Genomic DNA, 25,742 nt, shown 5'->3' with positions numbered 1-25,742 from the left:
GCCCAGTCTTTCAGCCTTCCTGAGCCCCAATAACATCGTCCTAATGTCAGCTACAAGAAACTGCAGAAGAGAAAACTTTGTCCATTGTCCCACCTAATAGACTGAAATGCTAAGTCTAAAGAAACTGGCATGTGGGACAAATGACTACTTATTGACATGCCAGAAGGTAAGCAACTGGTTTTCTTTCTCCTGGTCATGCTTTGTGCCCTTTGCATGATTATGCCAAACATTAATTTTTTTTAATTTAATTTTTTTCTGTCTAAAGATCAGGTCTCCACTGTCTAACTCATGGTGTTGAAGTCTCAATACCAGTCCTTGGATCTCTCTTAAGGATTTGAGATGCAATCCTATTGGAGGGGGAAATGAGAGGGCCTGGTTAAATATTCATTTTCTTATTAGACAGAACAGACCTAAGAGTTACAGGAAGAAAACACAGGAAAAGGGCAACCAATTAAAAACAGCCAAGATACCTGGCCTGGGGAAAGTAAGGTTGTTTAAAAGCACAGAAGTCCTGATCAGAGTCATGTAGCCTCCATGGACACCAGCCAACCCCAAAGGAGGTCACATAGCAACATGAGGAATTTCCCTTTTCTGGCTTTAAATGGAGGTTTTGAGCTCCCCTCAGGTTGTCACCATTTTGTATGAGTGAACGACCCCAGCATGCTGGTTTTCTCTGCAGAATAAATGCTCTTTGCTGTTTGCATACTATTTGTGTCTAGGGTGTTTTCTTCAGCGAGTTCCAGACCCTAACAGTCTGCAAAAGGCAAGAAGTGTTTATTCTGAAGAAGTTTCCAGCATGCTGGGGCTACCTATCCTTTGAATGGTGACCTTGAAGTGAGCAGGTAGGCTCAATTTAAAGACAGTTAGGGGATTTCCCTGGTGTGACTAGGTAATCTTTTCATTGATTGATTGGTGCTGATCTAGGGAACACGAGGGTACTTAGGATTGGTTCTGCAGTCGGGGGCTGCATGGAGCGCCCAAGTAACAAAGAAAGAGTGCTGGCCAAAAGCACCCGGGTCACAATATCATCTTCACTAGCTAAACAAAGCATTTCTAACTAACCTTATTTTGACTGGCCAAGTGTTTTGGAGACTTTTCAAGGCAGTTACTAAATCATTGGTTTTGGTTTTCAGGGTGGTTATTGAGTTATTGTATCTCGTTTCCTTGGACTCTAGTTTTGTTTTCTGAGAAACAGAAACTCAGGCCTATTCAGTCTGAAGCCAGTTTTGAAGCTTGTCACGTAGTCAGACTGGATAAAAAGGGCCCATTTTGACTAGTTAGACAAAGCGTTTCTAACTGACTTTTAATTTGATTGGTCAAGGGCTTGGGGACTTTACGAAGTTATTGTTTTTGATTTTCAGGGAGGTTATTGAGTTATTGTATCTTGTTTGCATCAGCTTTCAGGAAGTCCAGAGTTCAGCAGCTTGCAGTCCACAGGTGATCCCTGTATTGTCTGTCAGCCAAGTGAAAATATGTTGAGACAAATATAGGACCAGGGACAAAATTTAAATTTCCTAGTAATTGGAAAAGCTGAAGAGTCCCAAGAAGCAGGGGAATTTTCCATTTTCCAGAGTGCACTTGACTTGTGGCAGATGAATCCAAGTCATTTTTTGAAGCTTATACAAAAGCAAACAAGTTGGCTTGTGGAACAATTTAAAACTTGATTAATGTTCACGAAACAGGTATTTGATTACCAGGAGTCGTAAAATGAGTTTCTTTTAGATAAAAGAATAGCAAATAAAATTTTATTACTATTATTATTGTCTAGTCCTCAAACTCATCAGAGACCTGAGAAGGGTATTTCAAAGGCCTGTATATCAGTTAAAATGACAGAGGCTTACCCATTACCCAGACAGTTATCCATTAGGCTCCTGTGATGCTGATGTCTTCATTGGGGGCACAAGTCCCAGTACAGGGACTGCCAGGCTTGGCAAATCTAAAAGGCCTTTTTTATGGTGGTGGCGGGGGGGGGGGGGGGGAATGGGAGAGACTGACCCCATCTTATCTTTGGTGACAAGGGACAATTAACTCCCCAGGTGTCCTCTTTGTTTATAGTTCAGGCTGAGCCCTAGCAGCAGCAGCAGCAGCAGCAGCAGCAGCAGCAGCAGCAGCAGCAGCAAGGCATTGGGGCAGTCTTGCCCAGTGGTTAGCTTTTGTGTGTTTGTTTGTTTGTTTGTTTGTTTGTTTGTTTGTTTGAGACAGGGTTTCTCTTTGTAGCCTTGGCTGTCATGGAACTGTGTAGACCAGGCTGGCCTCAAGCTCACAGAGATCTGCCTGCCTCTGCCTCCTGAGCGCTGACATTAAAGGCCTGCGCCATCAGCTGGCAGCATTAGGCATCAAGCCCTTTCCCACCCTCAGCATCCATGGTTCCTTCATAGGCAACTTTTCTTCTTCCTGTCTAGTCTCTACTGATTTCCCACAGCTTTGCCCACCCTGCAGATTTTTATCAGACCTTGAACCACAAACACTTTGAATTGCTTGTCGTCTATACTTACATGACCATTCTCTCTTTTTTAAAAAAACACCTACTTTACTGCCAAGGGCTGACACTGCAATAGCTGATCCCTTGAATAAGTAGCCACAGTTGATGTTCCTACCCAGGATTTAAGAGCTGCTTGCCGCCGGCCCCTACAGCCATTGCAGGTGTGGCTGCTGGGTCACACGTGTGTCAGCAGGTAGCGGAGGGGAGAGAGGCTGTGTCTCAGGGTTCTGACCTGTGACTATCTGAGGAAAGCTGACATTCCCTGAAAAACACAGAGCCTGAGAGGACCCCCAGGGTGGCGCCGGGTGGGGCTCAGACAGGGAGGTAGCTTGAGACGACCACCAGTGTGGCACCAAGCAAGCCCAGATGGGCTCCCAGGATGGGGAGCAAGCTACAGAATGGAAGAACCCTGCCTGGGACAGCTGGCCCTGGGCAGGAGTGAGCTGGAGACAGATGACCCTTGCAAGGGGCCACCTGGGTGGGCGAGGCGAAGATTGAGCCAGATACAATCACCAGACTCGTGCCATAAAGCTACCCTTAGATGACCACCAGCTTAGTGCCACAAGGCCTGGGGGGGGGCAGACCACACCCGAGATGCCTTAATGCATGAGTGGGGTACAGAAATCCTCAGACCACTCCTGAGGCCTGAGACCCCTGGCACCACTAAGAAGAGCGAGTAAGTAGTAAAGAAATGGAAGAGAAACAGAAGGATGTGAGCACAATGAAGAGAGGCAGAACTGGAGACTCAAGGGTAATGAGGAACAGCCTTATGTGAGTAGCCAGTGATGCCACTTGGGTCCATGAGAGGGTCCTAGCCTGTGCTGCCACTGGGGGCCATATCTGGGTTCATGGCCCTGCAACAGCCATGGTGGTCTGTTACCACCAAAGACCAGGTAGACATCCCTGGTCTGGGCTGCTGATGTCTGAGAACTGTGCAGAACTGTCCCCACCCCTCACCTGGGCCTCATGGGAGAGCTGGTCCTGAAGGCATGAGAGCAGGAGAACCGGCCCTGCCCCTCACCAGCTGCAGCATTCAGGAGAGTGACCCTGTACCTCACCTGGGCAGCAGGTGAGCTGGCCCAGAGGTCATCAGAATGGGGGAGCTGATCCTGCCCTCACTTGCTGCAGCACTCAGGGGAGCCAGCCCTGCACCTTGCCTGGATAGCAGGGTAAAGCTGGTCCTGGTTGAGGGGGGTTGGTTGCCAGTGAGCCAATCCTGAGGGCATGAGAGTGAAAGTCATCATCAAGCTGACCAGTTCAGACAGCTCTCAGGCCCAGATCCAGGGCTTTGAATTGTCCCACCCCAACATCTAACCCATCAAGGAACTGCTGAAGTACATGAAGGGGCCAGACCTACAGATCAAAACTATAGGATCTCCACGACACAGGGCAACAACAGGATATCTGAGAGGAGTCCCAGTGAGGTTCTAGTATTGCTGGAATAGTAGAAGCCAGTCCCCATACATCTAATAATCCATCTCTCTCTGGCTGAGGACCAATGACTGTGAATTAGAATATGTTACCTGCAGCCAGGTGGTGGTGGCCCATACCTTTAATCTCAGCACTTGGGGAGGCAGAGGCAGGCAAATCTCTTGAGTTCTTAGCCAGCATGGTCTACCACGTGAGTTCAGGACAGCCAAGGCTACACAGAGAAACCATGTATCAAAACAAAACAAACAAAAGCAAGAACGCAGACTGAGCAAGTCATGGGGAACAGGCCAGTCAGCAGCACTCCTCATGGCTTCTGTATCAGCCCCTGCCTCCAGGTTCCGGCCTTTGGGTCCTTCCCTGTCTTCCCTGAAGGAAGATGAAATAAACTGTTTCCTCCACACATTGTTCTCGGTCATGGTTTTATCACAGCACTAGAAAAGCTAACTAATACATGCCCCTTGGGTGGCTGCCTTCTGGTTTTGGTTTCAAACTGGCCCGAGTCAAGAGCTTGGACACAGTTGACATAATCCAAATTCCTTTCATGATTTCCCACAGAGACGTTTCTCCATTTTTCTGCCATGCATCTGAAACAGGAGTTTAAATAAGCAGTAATCAGCCTTGCTTGCAGGCAGAATGTCTGACCTTTGAGTTCAGCCTTATCAGCCCTACCCTGTATGCCTGGATCTGAACAGAAAAACCAACTTACAGTTTCATTTACAAAAGAAAGATTACCTAAGAGAAATACATGAACCAGCTCATTTTTCAAGCAATCTTTAAACTGTACTTAATATTTAAACTCCATCTTTGAACCCGGTTCTACATGACACTGTTGGACTAGTTTAACGTCAGTTGTACAAGGGGGTGCACACCTGCCCTCTCAGCACTTAGGGGGTGGAGGCAGGAGGATTAGGAGTTCAAGGTCATCCTAGAGGTGCTACTGAGTTCAATGCCAGTAGGAAATATATGATACCCTAGTTTTTAAAGGGGGGTGGGGGGGCTAACAAGATGGCTTAGCAGATAAAGGCACTTGAGTTTAATTGACAGGACTCAGTGGAAGGAGAGAATCAACTCACAGGCTATCCTCTGACCTCCACACTCAGATTGTGGCCTATGCACACACCCTACATACAAATAAGTCAATACTTGTAAGTCTGTCTATCTACCTATCTATCTGTCTGTCTATCTATCTACCTATCTATCTGTCTGTTTATCTATCTACCTATCTATCTGTCTGTCTACCTACCTATCTATCTATTTGTCTATCTATGTATCTATGTATCTATCTATCTACCTATCTATCTGTCTATCTATCTACCTATCTATTTGTCTATCTGTCTATCTATCTATCTATCTATGTCTATAAATATATAGAGATTTTTTTTTAATTCTTAGGTTTTTGAGACAGGGTTTCTCTGTGTAGCCCTGGCTATCCTGGAACTTGCTCTGTAGACCAGGCTGGCCTTGAACTCAGAGATCGGCCTGCCTCTGCCTCATGAGTGCTGGGATTAAAGGTGTGTGTCACCACTGCTTGGCAAAAATATGGGTTCATAATGTTTCAAATATAGAATAACAAAGTGGTAGTGCTTTAATCCCAGCACTTGGAAGGCAGAGACAGTAGGATTTCTGTGACTTTGAGGCCAGCTCACCGACATAGTGAGTTCCAGGATAGCCGTGGTTATGTTGAGAGACCCTATATGTATGTAAATGTATGTATGTATGTATGTGTATATATATATATATATATATTATATAATAGAAATTAAAAGACTTTAAAGAAGTGAGATCTGTGTAACAGAAGAAAGCAAAATGAGTGGCTATATTAGTTATTTTGCCGCTGCTATGACAAAATACCCAACACAGGCAATTTATTTTGACCCACAGGTTCAAAAATATCAGGTCATCGAGGCAAGGAAGGCAAGGCAGTGTCCGAGGTGGTAGGAGTGCACGGTGGTAGCTCTTTACAGTCTAGCTGGCCAGAAAGTGGAGAGCAGTGGGCTGAATGGGCATAATTATAGCCTCCAGGGGCTGGTAAGATGGCTTTGAGAACAAAGGCAACTGCCACCGAGCCGGAGGACCCGAGTTCACTCCCTGGAACCTACATGGTGGAAGGAGAACCAGCTCCTGAAAGACATCCTCTGACCTCCACAACTGTGCATATGTACACACAAAATAAATAGATGCAATAAACATAAATAAATATAACCTTCATAGGCTGGCCTCTATGAATGCACTTTCTCCGGGTAAGCTCCGAGTGCAAAGGGCTCTGTGGCCACCCCAAACAGCAGCATGTGCTAGAGAGCAAATGTTCAAAGAATGAGCATGTGGAGGACACTTGATATCCAAACTGTAACTTTGGGGGAGACACGTAAGTGGTTAAGGCAACTCAGAACAATCTTTGTGTATCTGCATAAGCAAGTGACAGCAGAAAAAAAAAGGGCAGTTAGTCAAATAAATAGAGAGTCGAGGCTGTGCATTTTTTTTGGGGGGGGGGGGGGGGGGTCAGGGTTACTGGGAACTTATTATCATCCAGGGACTGGACTCAGAGACAGCTTGGAGGGTAACAAGATGGATGCCTAGCATAAAATTCAGAGTTTGTTTGTTTTGTAATTTTTTTGTTTTGTTTTGGGCTTCTTGATTTTTCGAGACAGGGTTTCTCTGTGTAGCCTTGGCTGTCCTGGAACTCACTCTGTTGACCATGTCAGCTTTGAACTCAAGAGATCTGCCTGCCCCTACCTCCCAAGTGCTGGCACTAAAGGTGTGCACCACCACCGCCCAGAAAAAAAATCAGTTTCTTTAGCCATAACATTTACCCATTAATGAGAGGAGAGGAATTAAGTTTAGGAAACTTTACTCCTTAAGGACAGGACAGCTTACGAGAGTTTACTCACTAGAGACAAGAAGAAAGGCTTGTTTCAGGAGGAGGGAAAGGCAAGACCCCGAATGAAATCAACTTAGTCAAGCACAGGTAATATGCTGGTAACTGGGAAAATACAGATTTAATTATGATAGCAGGGTCAGGTTTTTCAAGACTGCACTTGTATTAATTTACAGTGTAAAATAAGGAGTCTGGCCTGGGGAGGTCACTCAGTTGATAAGGTTGCAGATACAGTTGGTGGAGTTGCTGGGCAGGCATGAGGAACCTGGGTTCGAATCTCCAGCACCCATATAAAAAGCCAGGCCTGGAGTGCCCGTAGTCACTCAGATGGGGAGACAGAGAAAGGTGAATCTTCGGAGCTCTCTGAGCAGCCAGTTTAATGGAATCTGTAAGCTCCAGGCTCAGTCTGAGGACTTAAGTTCACTTCCTGGGACCTACAGGGTAGACAGAGAGAACCAGCTCCAGCAAGCCGTCCTCTGATCTTCACACAATGCACGCACACATGCGAATAAGTATATAATGAAATATATATATAATGAGGTGGGTGGGACTCAGAACGGCTCAGTGCTTAAGAGCACTGGCTGCTGTTCTTTCCAGAGGACCCAGGTTCTGTTCCCAGCACCCACGTGGTGACTCACAGTTGTAACTCTAGTTTCAGGGGTTTCAGTGCCCTCTTCTGGCCTCCAAGATGGGTACTACCACCTGGTACACATAGAGGTACAAAAGGCCTACACACTACACACACACACACACGTTTGAGACAGGGTTTTACTCTGCAACCCAAGCTGACTGGCCCTCCCCATTCTTTTGCCTGAGAGCTGGGAGTTTTTTGTTTGTTGCTGCTGTTTTTAGAGTTTATTTATGTGCTATGCACACCTGGTGTGCTGGCGTGTGTGTCTATCCACCACGTGGGTGCGGTGCCTGTAGTTAAAAATGGTTGGGAGCCGCCGTGTGGGTGCTGGGAATCCAACCGGGTCCTCCGGAAGAGCTGGCAGTGCTCCTAACCACTGAGCCATCATCTCTCCAATCCTCCCCAGTCAATAAATAAAGCTTCAAAAAATAAAAAAAAAGAATTGAGCTCTAACATCCACAGGCACACACTCACGCCCTATACACATCCGACGGTAGGCACAGCAAACAAACTCAAATAGAAACGAGTGGATTGGAAACTAGAATACTTGTGTTTGGTACGTTCCCCCAATGCTAAGAAACACGCTTACGGTCCAGCTTCATCCCCAACTCATTAACAAGTATACTGACAACTGTAACACAGACTTGGAAGCATTTGCAAGGGCGGCAGGGGAGCAGTCCACTGTGCTGAACTTCAGCAGGCTTTAATAATGCTTTAGGGAAGGGGTGGAGAGAGGGCTCAGTGCTTAAGGGCAATGGCTGCTCTTCCATAGGGCCCAGGTTCAATTCCCAGCACCCACCTGGCAGCTCACAACTATCTGTAACTCCTGTCCCAGGGACCTGTAACCCTCTCACACAGATATACGTACAGGCAAAACACCAATTCACATAGAACAAAAAAGATAAATAAATCATAAAAAAATATAATGCTTTAGGTTGCTGGGCAGCGGTGGTGCATGCCTTTAATTCCAGCACTCAGGAAGCTGGGGCAAGTAGATCTGTGAGTTCCAGGCCAGCTAGGGATACACAGAGAAAACCAATCTGGAAAAAACAAAAACAAAAATGCTTTAGGGAACTCCCCTTTGGCTCAGTTTGAAAATCCAAATCACGGGGTTGGGGATTTAGCTTAGTGGTAGAGCACTTGTCTAGCAAGTGCAAGGCCCTGGGTTTGGTTCTCAGCTCTGGAAAAAAAAAAAAAAAAAAAAAAAAAAAGAAAATCCAAATCACATCTTGGGGTGAGTTTGTCATCAGCCCAGTTCAAAAATTTATGCTGAAACCTAAATGATATTTACATCCATTTTACGAACTGGGAACTAGCCTGGTGGTGGCAGTTTATGCCCTTAATCCCAGCACTTGGGAGGTGGAGGCAGGCAGATCTCTGTGAGTTCGAGGCCAGCCCTGGTCTACAGGGTGAATCCAGGACAGCCAAGGCTACACAGAGAAACCCTGTCTCGAAAAACCAAAACCAACCCAAACAATAACAGAAATGTGTTATTGTAAGCCACCAATACTGGCTTACCTTACTTGCGCAAGTAGAAAATCTGAGCACTTGAAAATTTGTTAGAGAGATGGGGGTTGGTGGTATTAAGACCAGAGAGGACCTCGGTGAGAGGGGAAGGGCTGCTGTAGGTCATGTGACCTGTGGAACATTGGTCACAACCTTCACCTCTGACTCGAATGACACAACACAGGCCCAGAGGACACTTCTTGCATGCCCGATGGTGTCAGTTCTATAAGAGTCTTGAACTTGGGTGTAGACACTCTAACTCTGCCCAGAGACCAAAACGTCCCTCTTTGTATTGCAGGCACCAGTAATTCGGAGAATTTCTCAGAATTCCAGGTCTGCCTAGGCTACAAAGCATGTTCTAGGCCAACCTGGGTACCATGAGGCCCAGTCTCAAAAACAACAAAACAATAAGCAAACAACAAAACAATAAAAAGCAAATAGAGCACATGCAAATATATACTAAGTTATGGTTACAATTATAGATTGTTGTCATTTTGCTACTCATACTTTAAAATTTTTCCTAATGAAAATGCATTATAAAATAATTATAATTAAAACCAAACCATTAAATAATCTCTAAGAAGCAAAGAGGGAAAAAGAAGTATCTATTTGCTCTTCTGGATTAATTGATTTTTTTTTCTGCTGTTTTTGATTGTTTTGTTTTGGTTTTTTGAAACAGGGTTTCTCTGTGCACTCCTGGCTGTTCTAGAACTCTCTTTAGACCGACCAGGCTGACCTCGAACCTGCCTCTCCCTCTCTAGTGCCAGGAATAAAGGCCCGCGCCAACACCTCCTAGCTTGATGGCCACGTATCTTATTGCCCACCCACTTGCCTGCCTCTTTCCTGGGCATCAGAAAAAGCCCTAGCTGCAAACTTGTGCTATGAAACCACCCCTTCCTCAAAGGCTACAAGAGACCTTCATTTTGGCCCCCAGGGCCTGAACTCTCTTCAAAGTTGTCATGTGTCTTTTCCAGCCTTAATAACTTCTTTAATAAACTCCCAAAATTTCTTCCCAGTGTCTCACTTGAACCCCTCATCTGCGACCTTTCAAAGGAGTCATGAAAGTCGTGAAAAAATGGTGGGTTCTAAGGGTCCGGGGAACCCCAGTGTTTCTGTGAGTGGGGGTTTGGGGTGGCTGTAAGGCTGGCAGGAACTTCTGTCATGCCTATGGATGGACGACCTTGGGGCTGGGAGGAACATGAGCTTCCTCTTTCCGCCTATCCTGGCCTCTGTGCCCCTCTAAGGCCTCACCCAAGCAGCTGTACAGGCAACTTGCCCTCAACCAAGTTGGCGCAGGCGGCTTCACTCGGGCACACGTGACCCTTCCAGGTCCCGCCTCCGCCCTCCCACGGAGAGCGAGGCCAAAAGCCCAGCCTCGGGGCAGTGGACAGCCTGGCCAGCATGTCCCCCAGGCGGAGCGCGTGCTGGGTCGCGCTGGGCCAGCTGCTGTGCAGCTGCGCGCTGGCGCTGCAGGGCGGGATGCTGTTCCCGAGAGAGAGCCCGTCGCGGGAGCTCAGGGCGCTGGACGGACTGTGGCGCTTCCGCGCGGACCTCTCCGTCAACCGGCTGCGGGGCTTCGAGCAGCAGTGGTACCGGCGGCCGCTGCGGGAGGTGCGCCGAGGACCAGGGCTCTGGAGGTCCAGAACCCGGGGGACGGGAGGAGGGATGCCAGTACCCGGAGCGCCCCTTCCCTTGTCTTCATCCAGAGGAGGTGAAGGCGGGTTTGCAGGCTGAGGAGCCTGCAGCCGGAGCAGGAAGCGGAACCCGGCGTGCCTGAGAACCGCGGGGACTCTGCCAGGCAGGCGCTCCCCGAGACAGCGGACTTTTTTAAGTTTACTTTCTTTCATAGTGCTGGGGTTGAACCGGGGCCTCGTGCCGACTTGTCACTACTGAGCCTGTTGTTTTGGTTTTGAAACAGTCTCTCATTCTGTGACCCAGGCTGGCCTGGCTATCCCGGGGAACCTCTTGCTCCAGCTTTCCCGAGTGTGGGAATAGACGTTTGTACGCGTGCTTCCTGCATCCATTCCTCCTGCGTGCCCTCTCCCGTCTAGGAGAAGCAGGACCCTAGCTAGCTGTGTCCATAGGAGCTGCCTCCACCACACATTTGGGGGTGGGGACAGAGATGGAAGAGCTGGACGCCTTGGGGGCTCTGCTCGAGCACTTGGCGGTGAGATGGCAAGATTCAGATGGAGAACGGGACTTTGCGCACAGCTAACGGAGAACCCCATCCGCCCTCGCCCTTCCTGACTGGGCAGGGCTGGTGGCAGGTTGAGGCAAATGTGTGCCTGCAGCCTCCGCCTCTCTCAGTTTCAGTCATTCATTCACTCTCGCTTGCTGGTCTCCTGTTCGGCCCTCTCCTCCTCTTCCCCACCTTCCTCTCCCTTCTTTGTTTAACATTTGTAACATTTATTTATTTGTGTGCATGTGTGTGGGCACTCGTGTGCTTCGCGATGCGTGTGGAAATCAGAGGATAACTTGTGGGTGTCTACTCTCTTCTCCGTCCAGGGATCTAATGCTCAGGTCATCAGGTTTGCTGACTAGTGCCCGTAAGCCACTGAGTCATCTCATCAGCCGCGCGCGCGCGTGTGTCTGTGTGTGTGTGTGTGTCTGTCTGTCTGTCTGTGTATGAGACAACGTTTCATACTGGCCCACGTTGGCCTCCACCCTTGAGCAGTCCTGCTACCTTAACTTCCCAGGTGCTTGGGTTACAAGCTGTGAGGCACCGCACCTGGCGTAGGCTCTCAGTTTTCAACTGTACTGCCCAGCATTCAGCAGAAGAGGAAGTAAGGAGGAGCAGGCGCCTGCACGTGGCTTCTCAAGTTTCCTCAACTCAGGGGCCCCCGTTCCCTTCTTCCCCATGGCAGTGGTCATCTCTGCCTCTTGTGTAAGGTCTGTCCTGTTTTAGGCTGGCTTGTGGCCTTGGGTTCAGCCTTTCCCTGAAAATCTTGGCCCTGTGTCAGAACTTGATTCTTCCCCTCCCTGCATTGAAACAGGGTTTCTCTGTGTAGACCTGGCCCCTGGACTCAATTTGTAGACCAGCTGGCCTCAGACTCATAGAGATCTGCCTGCTCCTGCCTCCTGAATGCTAGGACTAAAGGTGTGCACCAGCACACCCAGCCAAGAACCTGGCTTTAACCATCTTTTGTACAAATTGTTCATGCAGTTCAGTTACCCGACTCATGCAGCCAGTGTTCACAGTGTCCCTGTACCTCTATGAGGTGCTAGGAGTGAGGTCAGGAAGAATTGACCTGATCCTTCTCTTTAGAGAGTCTGGCCTCAGATATGCTATGTAGCAGAGGATAGCCAGGGCATGACCTTGAACTTTGGTCTTCCGGCTCTGCCTCCCAAATGCTAGGATGACTGGCTTAGGCAGTGCTGGAGTTGGAACCCGGGACCTCATCCGTGGCAGACCAGCACTGTAGCAGCTGAGCTCCATCCCCAGCCCATGACTCTGGCTCTTCTTTCCCTAGTCGGGTCCGACCTTGGACATGCCTGTCCCGTCCAGCTTCAATGACATCACCCAAGAAGCAGAGCTTCAGAACTTTATTGGCTGGGTGTGGTATGAACGGGAAGCAATCCTGCCCCAGCGATGGACCCAAGACCCCCAGATGAGAGTGGTGTTGAGGATCAACAGTGCCCACTACTATGCTGTTGTGGTCAGTGGAGGGAGCGGTTGACTGGAGGGAAGGCAGTCTGGGCTGTTGAGAAGGGGTCTGTGCCATGGGTAGGAGAAAGGATTGCTTCGTGGTCTCTGCCATCAGGCTGATGTCAGGACCCTCCTCTGTAAGGGGTACCTGAGGCAGCAGTGCCCTTTGGCCGGTTGCCCTCTGCTCATATTTCCCTGTGTCTGCAGTGGGTGAATGGGATTCATGTGGTGGAGCATGAGGGAGGTCACCTCCCTTTTGAGGCTGACATCAGCAAGCTGGTCCAGAGTGGGCCCCTGACCACCTTCCGGCTCACCATCGCCATCAACAACACACTGACCCCTCACACCCTGCCACCAGGGACCATTGTCTACAAAAATGACACCTCCAGGTGAGCAGCATTTCCCCCCCCCCCCAATTTTCCCTCCTTTCCTCTTCTCTTCCCTCTTCTCCCCTCCCCTCCCTAGTGGACTTTCCCACAGGGAGAGTGGCTTTAGCCTGGGATCTGAGGAGACCACGGGACACATGATAGCTAACATCAAAGGAGGCAGAATGATTTCTGGGCGTTCTCAGGCCAGCTAGAACAAAAGACCCTGTCTGTCTAGAGGTCTGATCTTGGATATTTCGGCATGCACACACAGGAAGAAAAAAGACACAGGAACTATGGCCCTTTGTCCCCCCGCCTAGGTATCCCAAGGGATACTTTGTTCAGGACATAGAGTTTGACTTCTTCAACTACGCGGGATTGCATCGGTCTGTGGTCCTCTACACCACCCCCACCGCCTACATTGATGACATCACTGTGACCACTAACGTAGACCAAGACATCGGTGAGGGCTCCTGGCGGGAGGCTGTGTGCTAGGCTGAGTCCGGCTTATCCCCCATTCCAGAGGAAACAATCCCCCAGGGAAAAAAGGCTTCAAGTGTCTTTTAGCCCTCACCTGCTTCGTCACCCCCAGAAGACAAGCCCTAGACTGCCCAAGCTGACAAGGGCTTCACCCATCTGGTGGATCTCACTTTCCATGGAAGTGAGGACCAATGAGAAGTGGGGTCTTCTTCAAAGTGACCTAGCTCATGATAATGAGTCACTTGTCTCTCCACTATTTTTCCACCCCTAACCACTCCTGTCTGCACAGTCGGGTGAAGCAAACAGCAAAAACCAAGCAGCTGTTCGCTGGTGGAGCCTATGGGAACTTCTGGAAGTAGGATATCTGTTTCTGTCCCACAGGGCTGGTGAATTACTGGATTTCCGTCCAGGGCAGTGAACAGTTCCAGCTAGAAGTGCGTCTTTTGGATGAGGATGGTAAAGTCGTGGCCCATGGAACAGAGGGCCGGGGCCAACTTCGGGTGCCTAGTGCCAACCTCTGGTGGCCTTACCTCATGCATGAGCAGCCAGCCTACCTGTACTCCTTGGAGGTAAGTGATCTGGGACTGGGGTGAGGAAGGGCTTTTGCTGCCACCTGGTGACTGTAGCTTCAGTTGGCACCCAGGACAGGTGTCTAGGTGGGTACTGTCATAGAGTTCCGGCTTTTTCTAGCCCTTCAAGGGAAAGTCCTGAGCATGTTCCTGTTAAAAACAGAGAAGGTAATTTCTGCATCTCGGCTGCAGGCTTGTGGGATACACAGGCCCTTTTAAGCTGGGACCAGGGCTATGGATAATAGGATCAAATGAATATAGGAGTTGAGGTTAATCTGGTCTACACAATGAATTCCAGGACAGCCAGAGCTACATAGTAAGACCCTGTCTCAAAGAAACAACCCACTCCAAAAAAGTAAAACAAAAACCCCAGCCCACCTGGGGGGATGGCACACGCCTTTGATCCCAGCACTTGGGAGACAGAAGCAAGTGGATCTCTGTAAGTTTGAGGACAGCCAGGGCTACACAGAGAAACCCTCTCTTGAAAGAGCAAAAACAAACAAACAGCTAGAGCTAGGCATGGAGGTGCTGCCTGTAATCTTAGCACTTGGGAGATGAAGGCAGGAGGATCAGTTCAGGATCATTCTTAACTACAAGTGAGTTTGAGGCCAGCCTGAGCTATATGAGACTCTTCAAAAAAACAAACAAAACCTCTAAAGTGTTATGGGGGAGAGGAGAAGTCCCTCATGTTGGGTGACATGGATGAAGCTCAGCCCACCGCAATTCACCTGGGTGCTATGCCTGGCACTTGGGCCCTCCTAGGTGAGGATGACAACAGCTGAGTCTGTGTCCGACTTCTACACCCTCCCCGTCGGGATTCGAACCGTGGCTGTCACAGAGAGCAAGTTCCTGATAAACGGGAAGCCTTTCTATTTCCACGGTGTCAACAAGCACGAGGATTCCGATGTGAGTTGGGGCTGTGGCCTCCCCGTGTGGGATGCTGGGAATCACTAACGTCTCTTTCCTGTTCCTCTGTGCCCCGAGGACACCATCATGTGCTGGGGTTTTGTGGTGAGCCTAGATAGGGTAGAGGGCGTGACTCTTCAGGGGCCGGGCATCAGAAGAAGGTGCGTATTCTCCAGTGACAAGGGCAGAGGTCACAGAGCCCTGCCGTCCCCTAGATCCGAGGGAAAGGCTTCGACTGGCCGCTGCTGGTGAAGGATTTCAATCTACTGCGTTGGCTCGGGGCCAACTCCTTCCGTACCAGCCACTACCCCTACGCGGAGGAGGTGCTTCAGCTCTGTGACCGCTACGGAATTGTGGTCATTGATGAGAGTCCGGGTGTGGGCATCAAGCTGCCGTGAGTGCCCGGCCTCTCGCCGCCCACACTGCCCACACTGCCCAGCTCTTCTCAGAGCCTTTGGAGACCCTTCCCTCTCTGGTCCCACAGGCAGAGTTTTGGCAACGAGTCTCTTCGGCACCACCTAGAGGTGATGGAGGAGCTGGTGCGCAGGGACAAAAATCACCCAGCGGTTGTGATGTGGTCTGTGGCCAATGAGCCTTCTTCCGCCATGCTGCCTGCCGCTTACTACTTCAAGTGAGTGCTCTTCCTCCCCTGGGCTGCGTCAGGCCTGGGGCCTCAGCCCTTTGGCCTGGCTGAACCTCTGTAGGCAACTGGGAGGGTGGAAATCAGCCTTGAGGGGCGTAGACGGAAATGCCAGTCCATCACTTCTGGGTACCCAAATCAAGCCACCCAATTTGTGTGTGTTTCCACCTGTTAAGACCCTCCTAGTCAGACTTGAAATCCAGTTTCCTTTGGGACAGACAACTTTGGATTTTTGTTTTGTTGTTTCTCTGTGTAGCCTAGAAATAGCTCTGTAGACCAGGCTGGCCTGGAATGCACAGAAATTCACCTGCCTCTGCCTCCCTAGGGATGGATTTTAAAGGAGTGGGAGAACTTTGGCCTTTATGTAATTTTATTAACTTATTTTTGAGACAGGAGCCTGTTACGCATTTCTGGCTGGCCTCATGCTGGTACTAACCCTTTTGACATCCCCACCCCCTACCCTTTGGGGTGTTGGCATTACACCCATGATCCACACATGAAAATTTTAGATTGATTTTTAATTTTTTTCTGAGTGTGCCATGACACACATATGGAGGTCACAAGACAGCTTGTAGGAGTTGGTTCTCTCCTTCAACCATGTAAACCCCAGGGCTTGAACCCTAATCACTGAGCTTGGCAGTAGGTGCTTTTAAACCAGAGAGTCATTTTGCCAGCCCCTCTTTTTGATTTTTTTTTTTTTTCCAAGACAAGCTCTCAAACAGCACAGGCCTCGCCTCAAATTTGCTATGTAGCCAAAGCTGGCCTTGAATTCTTCCTCCTGTGTTTCCTCCTACTCAGTGCTAGGATTACAAGTGTGCTCCTTCACGCCTGGCATTCATTCCTTCACTCTAACAGAAAGACATGGTAAAGGTGTAGGAAACCACTTGGCGATGCTTTGGGTCCACCTTTATAAAACCAGTTTACACAGGCGTGTGAACGTAAATGGAATTTAAAAATATCGTTTGTGCGGGATTTTGCTTGCGTGCGTGCCTACACCATGCACACCCGCACCACCTATGCTTGGCGCCTTCGGAGGCCAGAAGGCATCAGATCCCCTAGAACTGGAGTTAGAGCTGTTGTGAGCCACCATGTGGCTGCTAGGAATTGAACCCTAGTCCTCTAGAAGAACAACCACTGAGCTATCTCTCCGGCACCATAGAAGGGGTTTGTTTGTTTTTAATGAGACAACATGTTTTAGATGTGTCTTCTGGTATAGGGGTCCTCCAGGGCCTTGCCTGTGCATGCTAAGCAAGCGCTCTGCCACTGAGCTCCTTCAGGCACACTTCTTCATGAAATGACCCGTTGGCCTCCAGGGTGAATTATATTACATGCCCCACAAAGGCAGCCAAAGCTTCTTGATCAGCGGTTCTCAACCTTCCTAATGCTGCGAGCCTTTATTACAGTTCCTCATGTCCTGGTGACCCCCAACCATAAAATTATTTTTGTTGCTACTTCAGAACTGTAATTTTGCTACTGTTATAAACTGTAGTGCAAATGGTTTGGGGGGTTTTTTGTTTTGTTTGTTTTTTGAGACAGAGGTTTGCCAAAGGGTCCCACAGGTTGAGGACCACTGTTCTTGATGCTGCCACTGCACCCCTGTTCCATATACTATTTTGAGCCCCTCTGAGTCTGTAGAAGGCAGGCCTTGAAGAATGGTCCTAGTTTTGGCTAGTGACAGCTCTGGACATTCACAGCCCTTTAGAGCTCATGGTATACAGGGGCCTTTGGGGACAGGGCTAGGTGGAGAAAACTTTAGTCTTGAAGGGGAAGCAAATATCTTCCTGAGGCTCTAAACTTTTTTAAGAGGTGGCTGAGAGAGATGCATGCTATGAGACAGCAGGGGTGAGACCAGGAGTGGCAAAGCTGGAGTACTCCAGACTGGCTTTTGCTATTTGGAACTGTTTGAGACGATGGATTCAGAACCTAAGTGCAAGGGGCAACACACAGCCTTCAGATAAGAAGAGTAATATCAGAAAGATGTAAAAGAAAAAAAATTAAGTCTTCAATGATGAATGATGGTGATCCATGCTGTGGAGACCAGGAGTAGTTCCTGGGGATCAAACCCTAACCCTGGACCAGTCCTTCCATTGGGTCTCCTCCTCTCCATTCCTCCTGGATCAATGGTTAATTCAACTCAACACTATATTTATTCAAGAGGCTTCCTCCTCCCTCCCGATTCCAGCCTTACAGGGTGTGATACCTGCTTCATTTCTGTTGCCTCTTGTCGTTTCTGTTTGTACTCATCTCTATTCTCATGGCCTTAGCTATGAGCCACCACTGATGGGAGGGCGGGGAGGAAAGGGAGATCGGTGTCTGAGAGCCCTTCCCAGACTGATGAGCCTGTCTTCTGCCTTCCATGGACAGGACGCTGATCAAACACACCAAAGCCCTGGACCCCACCCGTCCTGTGACCTTTGTGACCAACGTCAGATATGATGCAGACCTGGGGGTGAGCCTGGAGCAGGGACAGTCTCCACACTCTACGCCTCTGCTCAGTTGTGCTTGGCCTTTAGTTTTGGGTTTATTAACACGAACCAGCAGTGGCCAGCCCAGCCATTTTCACAAGTGGTTTTTTTCAGGTTAAAGTCACTAACTTCCTGCTAATTCACACTGCTTAGGCAGTGTAGCTTCTAACCCCCAAAAGGCTGGGCTGCCAGGCATATTGGCACATGCCTGTGATTCCAGCACTCAGGAAGGCAGACGTAGACAGATCTCTGTAAGTTCCAGGCCAGCATAGTCTACAAAACGAGTCAGGACAGCCAAGGCTATACAAGGAAACCCTGTCTTTTTTTTTTTTTTTTTTTAAAGATTTATTTGTTATGTATACAGTGTTCTGTCTGCGTGTTCACCTGTACAACCAGAAGAGGGCACCAGATCTCATTTTTTAGATGGTTGTGAGCCACTGTATGGTTGCTGGGAATTGAACTCAGGACCTCTTAACCTCTGAGCCATCTCTCCAGCTCTCAACCCTGTCTTGAGAGAGAGAGAGAGAGAGAGAGAGAAAGAGAAAGAGAGAAAGAGAAAGAAAAAGCCTAGTTACTTCCAGGATGGTGTACCTGTTTGCAGTGTAGACCTGGGTACTTTTTTTTAATGATTTTTATTAGCATATATTATATATAATAGGTTTATTCTATTTTCATGTGTATATTTTTAATCATTGAACATAGTCAACCCCCATTCCCTCTTTGTCCACTGCACACTCTCACTGATCCCTCTCCTTTTCCCAACTAGCCTTCTGCTTTAGACAGGATCTTAATATGTAGTCTATAGCCTAGGCTGGCCTAGAACTCAAAGTCCTCCTGAGTTTGAGGATTACATGTATGAGTCATCATGCTAGACAGACTCAGCTCCTCCCTCCCCCAACTATTTTCCCTTAACTTTCTGCATTCCAGTGCATTATCCCAGGAAGGCAGGCATAGTGCTGGAGTGGTAGCTGAGAGCTCACATCTTCAGACACGAACACAGGCAGAGAGACTTGGAATGAAACTTCAAGCCTGTCCCCAGTAGTACACCTCCCTCACAAACTGTTCCACCAAGTGGGAACCACAAACTCAACCATAGAAGCCTATGGGAGCTGTTCTCATCCAAACCATCACTGTATGAGGTGCTAGACACTGCCCACCTCCCCAGCACCTACCTCCCCCTTTTGTTTTCTGAGATATGGTCTTGCTGAAACAGTCATTTTCTCATGGATAAGAAAGCTTTGTCAGGGGACTGACAAGAGAGAAGGCCTGGTGGTTAAGAGCACTTGTGGCTTTTACAGAGGACCAGAGTTGGGTTCTCAGCCCCCACATGATGGTGGCTCACAGCCTTCTGTTCCAGGGGATCTGATACCTCCTGATGCATATACAGATATATAGGGAAAACATTCATTTACAAGTTAAATATTTAAAAATAATTAACAACAAAAGCCTTGTTAGCCCTAGCTTCTCTGTTCTCTGGAGCCCACCATTCTAAGAAACAGGTGGCAGAGATCCAAGTGCTGGCTGTTTCAGTGTTCGCCCTATCTTGTGTGTGGACAGTGAAGGCTTTGCTTGCTGGGTGCCCATGCCTGGCCTCTTTCCCTGGAGTATCCTTTATGAAGTGACACTACTTGACTTTCCACAGCTTTCTGCTGCTGCCATCTTCCCACCACCACAGCCGGGAGAAGGCCTATAGTCCCTTGGGAAAGACGTTATCATTCCAAGGGCTGCTCTGGAGCCAAGCAGTGTTGCTAGAAAGAGACTGGCTTGTGTGACACTGAAGGCTAGCCAGCTGATCACAGAACACTGTTTAAAATTTTTTTTTTTTTTTTTTTTTGTGCATTGCTGTTTTGCCTGCATGTGTATCTGTGTGAGGGTGTCAGATTACCTGGAACTGGAATTACAGACATTTGTGAACTGTGAATTAAACCCAAGTCCTCTTGAAGTCAGTGCTCTTAACCACTGAGCCATCTCTCCAGCTCTCTAGACAACAGAATTCTTTCCTGCTGTTTGGACCCATTCTTATCCGTGCCCTGTGGACATCTTACCACTGCCTAGGGAGAAATCTAGTGAGTCTGCCACTCACAGCACTGCCTTTTTGTTTGTTGTTTCTCTGGTGTAACAGCCCTAGCTGTGCTGAACTTACTCTGGCCTCGAATTCATGGATATCAGCCTGCCTTTGCCTCCCAAGCACTAGGACCAAAGGTATGCAACATTATACCTGACAGCACTGACTTCTAAATTCTGGATCAGAGGAGGCTGTGTGAGGGGCTGAGTACGTGGCTCAGGGGTACAGCCTATGCTCAGAAGAACATACAAGCCCTTGGGTTGCAGCCTCGGTGGCCCCTCAAAAATATGGAGCAGGAAATGTTCACTCAAAATTTTTTGAGTGTTTGCCTCAAATTCCTGAAAATCTGGACTTGGTCCCCGGCAAGGCAGAAAATTAGGTGTAAGCAGTGCACCCCTGGGATCCTAGCATGTGGGAGGTCAAGGTAGGTGGATCAGGGTCAGCCTTGGCTACGTAGGGAGTTTGAGGCCAGCTTGGGCTACATAAGTCTGTATCAAAAGCTGAACTGTGAAGAGAAAAATATTAATTCTTCAGGTTGGATCATATCTCGAGGAAAGGCCACAAGAGACCAGTGACAGGAATAGAAAACATTAAAATCCAACAGGGTCAGGTGCTGGCTGGTGGCCTGTTTTGCTTCCAGCCATGGCCCAGTTGGGCACCTCAGCATAGCATTATATATTAGCCCCATTTGGGGTATGTTCTTGGCTTTCTCTCCTGTGTGTGGGATGGTAACCTGGGTCACCTGCATTCTATTCTGACCTTGAAGAGGCCCTCGGTGTGAGAAGTAAACCCACTTTACCGCTCTTGGCCTAGGCCCCGTACGTGGATGTCATCTGTGTGAACAGCTACTTCTCCTGGTATCATGACTATGGGCATTTGGAGGTGATTCAGATACAGCTGAAGAGCCAGTTTGAGAACTGGTACGAGACTCACCAGAAGCCAATCATCCAGAGCGAGTATGGAGCAGACGCAATCACAGGGTTTCACGAGGTAAACAGTGTAGAATGTTTTTGTCACTCACACAGCAGTGAGGTTACTTCTCTCTTTGGGCTATCTCTGCCCTCAGTATCAGTGACCTAGCCTTAGCTCTCGGCACCACCCCAACCTTACACACACTGTTGCCGCTGCATGCAGGCCTTGGTTTGGCTTGAGTGGGTCCCCAGACAGCCCCATATTTGGCTGAATTTCCACACAACACCCACCTGCTATCCACATTGGTTTTTGTTTTGTTTTTTCTCCGGTCACATGATTTAAAAAAAAACCAGACAAATCTTTTTTTAAAGGATGTTTCAGCCTGGGAGAAGGTAGCTCAGCTGCCAGCATACTTGTCTAGCATGCCTGAAGCTCTACATCCTCCCAGCGCCACGTAAGCCAGGTGTACATGCCTACTATTCTAGCACTGGGGAGTGGGGGCAGAAGCAGCAGAAGTTTAAGGTCAGCCTTGCCTACATAATGAATTTGCTAGTCTAGGATACAGAAAACCCTATCTCAAAACAAACAAAATTCTCCCCACATCAAAGACAGGTGTTGGTAGATCCTTGGCAGGGATGGAAATGGTCCCTATCTGCACTGCCCGGAATGATAGCAACTACCACATAACAACTACTGAGGATTTGAAATGAGCAAGTTGAGAATCAGAGACAGGAGGATCCCGGTTAGCTCTCAGGCCACAGGGTGTACATGCACGGTGGCGAGCAAGAGACCTTGTCTCAAACAAGGAGGGTAAGGCTGTCCTCTGACCTCTGCATGCATTCACCCTGCACACACAGTGTACCTACATCATGCACAAGATTTTTAAAGTTTTAATTATGTGTGTGTCTGTGTGTCTGTATGTGTGTCTGGGTACCCACTGAGGCCAGAGGTGTCAGACTCCCTTGGAGCTGGAGTCACAGGTGACTGTCAACTACTTGATACCAGTGCTTGGAACAGAACTTGGGTCTTCTGTGAGAACAGTACACTCTCTAAACCACCAAGCCATCTCTCCAGCCACTTACATACATACTTTAAAATAACAACAAATCAGTCCCACACAAAGGAGTTGCTAAGTCAGGATCAGTGCACATTTGAGGCCAGTCTGGGCTACACCCAGGCTTTGTGCTAAGACCCTACTGTCAACTGCACCCCCGCCCCAAACCAAATGATTGTGGAGTTGAGGTAAACACATATTTCTACTTCCATAGTACTTTATCTTTAAGAACAGCCAGAGTACTACGAAGGTGGCATTAGCTTTGAAAGTGCTTGTTCTGTGAATGTGAGAAACAAAACTCAGGTACCTGCCACTCAGGCAGGTGACAGGCCGGTGTAGGAGCCTTCCTGTGATCCCAGTATTCTGGGGGTTGAGATGGGATCCCCAGAGCAAACGGCCTCACCAGACTCAACTGAAATAGCAAGAGATCCTGACTCAATTATCTAAAATAGAATATAGTTAAGGACCCTTTGACTTCCAACACAGACAAATGAAAATACAGAAGACAAATACACATTTACTAATTAAGGCTTTGGCTTTTTTGTTTGCTTGGCTTTTCAAGACAGTTTTTGTTTTCGTTGTTGTGTTTTGCATAGCCCTGGCTGTCTTGGAACTAGCTCTGTAGACCAGGCTGGACTCAAACTCACAGAAATCCTCCTGCCTCTACCTCCTGAGTGCTGGGATTAAAGGTGTATATCACCACTGCCCCACAGATTTTTGCACTTTGTTTTTAAGACAGGGTTCTCACTATGTAGCCCTAGCTGGCCTTGAACTCTCCATCCTTTGTCAGTCTCTTGAGTTCTTGGATTAAATGCTTGGGCCAGTGTAATGAAGATATTTTTGTTTGTTTTGTTTTTTCCAAGACAGGGTTTCTCTGTTGTAGCCCTGGCTGTACTAGAACTTGATCCTTGTAGACCAGGCTGGCCTCCTTCTGCCTTTGCCTCCAGAATGCTGGGATTAAAGGCCTGTGCCACCACCACCAGGCTTAAGGTTTTCTTCAAAATCTTTTTTACTCTGGCAGACATCAGACCTCAGCTGTCTCTGAGCCAGGGTCAGTTAAAAGTCCTGCCATTAGTACAGCCTGAAATAAAGATGATACTTTAGTCATGGTTAAGTTCATCTTTAAGTTTATCTACTCGAGTCCCAACTCATCCCCTTGCCTCATATCCCAGGATCCACCTTGCATGTTCAGTGAAGAGTACCAGAAGGCTCTCCTGGAGAATTATCATTTGGTGCTGGATCAGAAACGGAAGGAGTATGTGGTCGGAGAGCTCATCTGGAATTTTGCTGACTTTATGACTAGCCAGAGTGAGTTTCTTTTAGGCTTAGGGATGTTTCTCAGGTTGGCATTTTCAGTTCGGGGCAATTATAAGATACTGGGAATGGGATTGGGAGATGGTTTAGATGGTAAAGTACTTGCTTTGGTCTATTTTACAATCTTTAAAAGGAGAAAAGCAGGCCTCAGATTGGGTGTATCATCTCTCCTCCAACCCCAACTTTTGAGAGGGTCTCACTATGTAACCCTGGCTAGCTGGTAGGGCAGACTGGCCTGGAATTCAGTCAATCTGATTGCCTCTGCCTCCTGGGTGCTAGGAATAAAGGTATGCCCCTCCATAGTATTTTAAACTTTATCTTATTACATTTTTATGTAGTCAGAGAGTGGAAAGTAGGGAGTGGGTGGCGTATGTGTGTGTGTGTGTGTGTATGCCATAGGTAAAGGTTAGACAACTTTGGAGAGTCTGGTTGCTCCTTCTACCATGTGGATGCCTGTGATTGAACTTGGGGTGATTAGGTTTGATAGCAAGTACCTTTACTTTCTGAGTCATCTCATCCCCTTTGTTTTGTTTTCTAGAACCAATGAGAGTAATAGGGAACAAGAAGGGAATCTTTACTCGCCAGAGACAACCCAAAAGTGCAGCCTTTACTTTGCGAGAGAGATACTGGAGGATTGCCAATGAAAGCAGACATCACCGTCCAGTGCCGGGGACCCCGTGTTTGGGAACCAGACCATTTACATTCTAAAGCTAGAACTACCTCACTATAGTCAGGGCCTCTGATGAAATGAAAGACATCTCAGCAGAGCAGGGGCTGAAGGGATGGCTCAGAAGTTGAGAGCCAGGTTCAATTCCTAGTGCCCACATGGTAGCTAACTCTGAACTGTTACTCCATTTCCAAGGTGATACAAATGCCCTCTTTTGGCCTCTGCAGGTACGGCAGGCATGCAAACATACATATGGGGGAAATAGCCATACATGTAAAATAAAAATAAACTTAAATAAAAATTGTTTTCTTTTATTATTGTTGTTGCTTTTTTGAGACAGGGTTTCTCTCTGTAGCCCTGTCTGCCCTCAAACTCAAGAGATCCACCTGCCCCTGCCTCTGAAGTGCTGCGATTAAAGGTGTTTGCCAACACCACTACCTAGCAATTTTTTCTTTTAAAGTGCTATAAGTGACAAATTGGCCATTGCCCCAAGACCCCCATACTTGAGCATCTAAACAGGCTATTCTTGACCCAGTAAGAGTGAAAGAGACACTCATTAAATGCCACAGAGGAGCTGGGTGTGGTGGCACATGGCTTTAATACAGCACATGGGAGGCAGAGGATGGTAGACCTCTACGAGCTCCAGGCCAGACCTGTCTCAACAAACCCCCTTCCAATTAGCTACAGTTCCATGGATATTCACACATGTAGCAAAGTCCTATACAGTGCAGCAACCAACAAACCACTTTCCACAGTTCAGAAGTATAAGATTCAAATGCTACTCTCTGAATTGTGAGCTCACAACTCCAGCCTCGACTGTGTGTGTGTGAATATGCATGCTTGCAGAGGCCGGAGAACCACCTCAGTGGCTATCCGCAAGCATGCACTTTACTGACAGAACTGTCTTCATAGGCTTCCCTATGAACAGCTCTGTGTAGAAGTCCAATGCCTCTCACCAGTGCTACTAAATAGGACCTGCCTTTTTTGTTTTGTTCTATGAGGCAGGGTTTCTCTGTGTAGTCCTGGCTGTCCTGAACTTCCTTTGTAGATCAGGCTGGCCTCGAACTCAAATATCTGCCTGCCTCTGCCTCTCCAAATGCTGAGTTTACAGGTGTGTGCCACCAAAAGCCCAGCTGGACCTACCTTTTTAAACAGGGCCTATTAAGCTAGTGTTCTGTGTTTGGTACCTCAACTGTGATGACCTGGTTGGTCCCACAAAGTCTTTCCTTGGGAATTTGTCCCTGTGTCTCTGGTCAAGAGGCTCCACTGAGACAAGAATATATAGCACAGTATTCTTCCCAAGATCAACCCTGGGCTGAGAATGGATGCCCTGAAAAGGGTTTCCAAGCTGTCGGATGGAAGTAAGAGCTATATGCAGTGCTGGAGACAGCTGTCTTTTCTCAGGGTCAGTTCTATGCCTCTACATACATCCTGTCCCAATCTTCCCTCCTAGAACCCTGAAAAGTAGGCGCTGGAAACTGAACCTGGGTCCTCTCCAAGAGCAGCCAGTGTTCTTAATTACCTAGCCATCTCTAGCCTTTGTCATTATTATTATTTCATTTATTTATTTATTTATTTTTGAGACAGGGTCTCACCAAGTAACTCTGGCTATCCTAGAAACTCATTATGTATATCAGACTGGACTGGACTTCACAGAACTGTCTGCCTCTGCTGTGATTAAAGATTTAAACCATGCACCCAGCCCTGTCATGGATTCTTGACAATCATATGTGT

General features: G+C 48.1%; 1 protein-coding gene and 1 pseudogene across 3 annotated transcripts; both read left to right on the top strand.

Annotated features, from left to right (window-relative positions):
* Window positions 1-2,621: 2,621 nt before the first annotated feature.
* Window positions 2,622-2,742, top strand: LOC129676187 (small nucleolar RNA SNORA17; annotated as a pseudogene).
* A 7,498-nt stretch (window positions 2,743-10,240) lies between these two features.
* Window positions 10,241-24,322, top strand: Gusb (glucuronidase beta). 3 transcript variants are annotated; one of them, XM_055606057.1, is made up of 12 exons: window positions 10,243-10,536; window positions 12,396-12,581; window positions 12,779-12,960; window positions 13,257-13,399; window positions 13,798-13,985; window positions 14,748-14,891; window positions 15,107-15,285; window positions 15,376-15,522; window positions 17,896-17,980; window positions 20,875-21,051; window positions 23,200-23,335; window positions 23,880-24,322. In XM_055606057.1, the coding sequence occupies exons 1-12, from the start codon at window positions 10,327-10,329 to the stop codon at window positions 24,047-24,049; spliced, it is 1,947 nt and encodes a 648-aa protein (XP_055462032.1). In that variant the 5' UTR covers window positions 10,243-10,326; the 3' UTR covers window positions 24,050-24,322. The 3 variants fall into 3 exon arrangements, with proteins under 3 accessions (XP_055462033.1, XP_055462032.1, XP_055462034.1); XM_055606058.1 differs by lacking the exon at window positions 23,200-23,335 and having other exon boundaries at window positions 10,241-10,536; window positions 23,880-23,944; XM_055606059.1 differs by lacking the exons at window positions 10,243-10,536; window positions 12,779-12,960; window positions 13,257-13,399 and having other exon boundaries at window positions 12,515-12,581.
* Window positions 24,323-25,742: the final 1,420 nt, after the last annotated feature.

Source organism: Psammomys obesus, unplaced genomic scaffold, assembly GCF_907164565.1.
Source record: "Psammomys obesus unplaced genomic scaffold, mPsaObe1.curated_primary_1811, whole genome shotgun sequence".
In the NCBI taxonomy this organism is placed as follows: Eukaryota; Metazoa; Chordata; class Mammalia; order Rodentia; family Muridae; genus Psammomys; species Psammomys obesus.
Note: the sequence above shows the minus strand (reverse complement) of the source record. Positions and strands in the feature narration are given on the sequence as shown.